The 3605-nt window shown below is 40.3% G+C and overlaps 1 protein-coding gene across 1 annotated transcript; it reads left to right on the top strand.

The window, feature by feature from the left end:
• Positions 1-417: 417 nt before the first annotated feature.
• Positions 418-886, top strand: FOMMEDRAFT_162809 (uncharacterized protein; the record flags this gene model as incomplete). Its single annotated transcript, XM_007272091.1, has 3 exons — positions 418-558; positions 622-808; positions 873-886. The coding sequence occupies 3 exons, from the start codon at positions 418-420 to the stop codon at positions 884-886; spliced, it is 342 nt and encodes a 113-aa protein (XP_007272153.1).
• Positions 887-3605: the final 2719 nt, after the last annotated feature.

Genomic DNA, 3605 nt, shown 5'->3' with positions numbered 1-3605 from the left:
CGCAAGCACACTCCTTACTATGAAGGTGTTGTGGGTGCTTGTAGGTGCTTTTTTCGTTATTAGTTAGCCTACTTGTATCCACTACACGTGTAACTGCATATATAAAGAGTCTTCAGGCTAAGGGTTAGGGGATTCTTTTCCCCTTCTCAATGCTCGATTACTGATTACCCTAGTCAGTGTATTGAGTGTGCTGGTAAAGAAGAGAATCTTCCTCATGTAAGGCTATTCTACATATCCTTACATATTTTTGACTGTATAAATCAACCCCTATTGATCCTGCTGGGTTGTGAGCATTGTCTAGGGTCTGATCAACCCTTGGCATTGTCTCATTGCCTGGTGTGAAGAGCAAGTGAGTTTTGAAAGAGATTTGTAGAGAGAGACAGCAACTACTTACTGGTTGGCCCCCAGTGAGCGAAAATGATCTGGAGCATAGCAAAACGCTTCCTGATTGCAACAAAAACCCCTATCAATATGGTTCAATGTCCTAGACATTGCAAGGACCTTCCCAAGGACAACGTTGAAGACACTGAGCACACATATCCAGGTTTAGAGAACATAGTGAGTAGTACTAACACAAATGCTGGACATTTAAACTACCTAGGCACTACTTCCTACCTCAAGACAGTGATTTTGATGCTGAAAGGCAACCTCATTGTTCCAGTAAGCTCATATTCGTCTAACAAAGTCCTTACCATTGTCCCAAAGTGCAAGTCCTTGTCCCTTATGGGCTTAAGGCAAAACCAATCACAATCCAGTGATAAGTCCACATCTATTGCAGGCTGGTGGCACACTGATGATCTACCAGGACGTAAGACATTGTCTCTTAGAGGCTGGATGCAACCTGAAGACCAATTACTACTGAAATACTATAGTTACATTTGCATAGCAGTACATAGAACAGAGACTGAGCGAATGAGTGTGCATATAGGTAGTGCAAAGGGTGAAATGCATGCAAACCACACCCAGGATGAGACTGGTGTTAAGCTTTTTGCCAGCAAAGTCTCAGGAAAGAACCATCAGATTGCAGTCAAGGAATCGAGCAATCATGCAAGTGAACAATTAGTACATACAAGAGACAAGAAAGACACAAACAAGCTTGCATACCAGGACAAAAAGGATCCATTAGTATTGACTGACAAGAGCAAGTATGTTGCCAGAGAGCATCTAACAGTGATTTTGGAATGGTGCCCTAGTCCAAAAGAACCCCTTACATTGCCAGGAGGTAAGACCTCTATCACAGAAGATTGGAGGCATCCTGAAGACCTGATCATGAGATATAAGACCTTACCTATCAGAGGCATAAGGCTTTCAACTTTACTTAGCATACAAGAAAGACAGGTAATGAGTACTGCAAAAGTGCATATAGTTAGACAGAAGCACATCATAGGAAGTCCACTCATCATAAGAATAGCTAGCATTGGTACTCAGAGGACTAGCATCAAGGATTTGAGCAGTCAAGTACAGGCAATTGACATTGATGGTTCAGTCAGTCGAGTTCACAGAGAACAAATATATTTAGCTAGCAGTAGCACTCAGGCAATTGCTATCAAGCTTTTTAGCAATTGAGTTCACAGAGAACAGGCAATTGGCTTCAAGGATTCAGTCAATTGATTAATAGAGGTGAACACCAAGAAATCAGTTTGCCAACAAGGATTCAGGCATTGCAACATTACCCTGCATTGAGAGGATTCATTCCAGCAGGCAAAGAGAACGTTCAAAGGTACAAATAGACTAGATACATCAATATATACTAGTAAACTAGTTAGTCCCTTCCATCACAAGATAGACATTGACGACTTGAACAAGAAAACGCATAGATTTGATGGAATGTATCAGGAGAAGGAGAAGGAAACTCCTACAACAAACAAAGGTGAAGCCTATTGGAACGTACCAAAGAAACACAGAACGTTGCAGGAAAGCAAAGGAAATGATGCCAAACATTCAGCAACAGGCTTAGACAAGAAGCTCACTACAGGAAATCAGTATTTGCTAACAGAATTGCAAAGTAAACCTGAAGAACAGCTCAGAAATTCGACCAGAAAGAAAGATCCAGGCAAGAATTCCTCAAATCATAGGAAGAAAGTGAAAGCAAACAAGTGCAGAGCTTTAGGCACTAGGAACAATGATCAGACAGCATTGAGAGATCACAGCAAGATTGAATCCACAGTACAGAGAGCCAAATTCAAAGAGATCAAATTTATTCGAGCATTAGAATATTGGGTAATGACCCCCAGAATTGAGAGTTGCATCAAGACTCCCTAGGCTGTCAACAAAATACCACTTCGTTTCCTACAAAATATGCATAGCTCAAAGGCAGAAAAGGTAGAGAAGGACTTACCTTGCACTATTGGTAAAGGTACAGACGTCAAGAAAGTGCTACAGGTACAGAAGCACACATATAGTCACCTCATTTTGGCAGAACAAGGATTTATGTACACTTGGGTTGTAAGAAGCAATATAAATTCGGATACACCACCTATGAACGTCAAACCAGTTTGTATGAACACTCTACATGATGGACATCATGATTCAGAAAGTAAGAAAGAGAGCAAGAACAGAACAGGCAGAAATCACTGTAGTACAGTAACTCCTATCAGGCACAGCAAGCATAAGAATAGATTCAAGCACAGAAATACAACCACACAAGATACAGGCAAACTACATAGTGCAACTACATTGTGTACAACTATATTCACGCATGGAAAGACTTCAGGTAACATTGCAAGGAAAAGGTACATAGATTGAGCAATATTGAGTACAGAAACCACAAACTATTGGATCATGTGTCTAGAAACAGACCAGAACTACCTACCAGACTTGTTTTACTCAGCAAACTTGTTGAAATCAAGCACGAAAGTCAGCAACAATCAAGGAAACATCAGAGATATGGTATCAGAAGCCACAGAGGCTTATACAAGTGAAACTACAGGTACTAAGAGGCTCAAGTGTCCCAAGAGCAGGAAAGGAAACAGAGAATTCCTTAAAGCAGACATACAGATGCAATGCACAATGCACATTGTTTCCACAAAAGATCTCAGAGAAACCAGTCTTTGGAAATACAGCAAATACATTTCAGAAGTTGGTCAATATGTGAAACAAACAGTTTTACAATACATTTCTCAAGTGCAAGCAAGAATGGCATACAGTTTCAGCAAAGAAAGCATTACAGACCATTATCTACAGAGAAACAGTATGAATGATGCTAGGCAGACACCTTTGCTATCTTTGAACAGATTAGATGACGATTATTTCATCAGTGAGATATCAGGAACAGTACCAGAAGAGTTCTACATACAGAGAGGACCCAGAGGCATGCAAGAACACAAATGCTATCCAGAGGAGTAAGATATGCTCTCAAGACATGTTTCTACAAGGGAAATGACCAGTCAGGCATGGAATAGACTACATTCCAAGTACAAACAACATTTGCTATTAGTTTATTGGAATCTGCACACAGTTTCAGGCAGAAATTTCATTGTTAGGCTCAAAAATACTGAGAAAACGAGCAAAGAACTTGAAATTTCAAGATATGCAAATACCAGGCATATATTTTACTCTAAGTACTATGGAGAAGACCTTCAGGAAGACCTACAGCAAAGAAATGC

This window comes from Fomitiporia mediterranea (assembly GCF_000271605.1).
Source record: "Fomitiporia mediterranea MF3/22 unplaced genomic scaffold FOMMEscaffold_44, whole genome shotgun sequence".
NCBI lineage: Eukaryota > Fungi > Basidiomycota > Agaricomycetes > Hymenochaetales > Hymenochaetaceae > Fomitiporia > Fomitiporia mediterranea.
The sequence above is the reverse complement of the archived record's forward strand: the minus strand, read 5'-3'. Positions and strand labels throughout refer to the sequence as shown.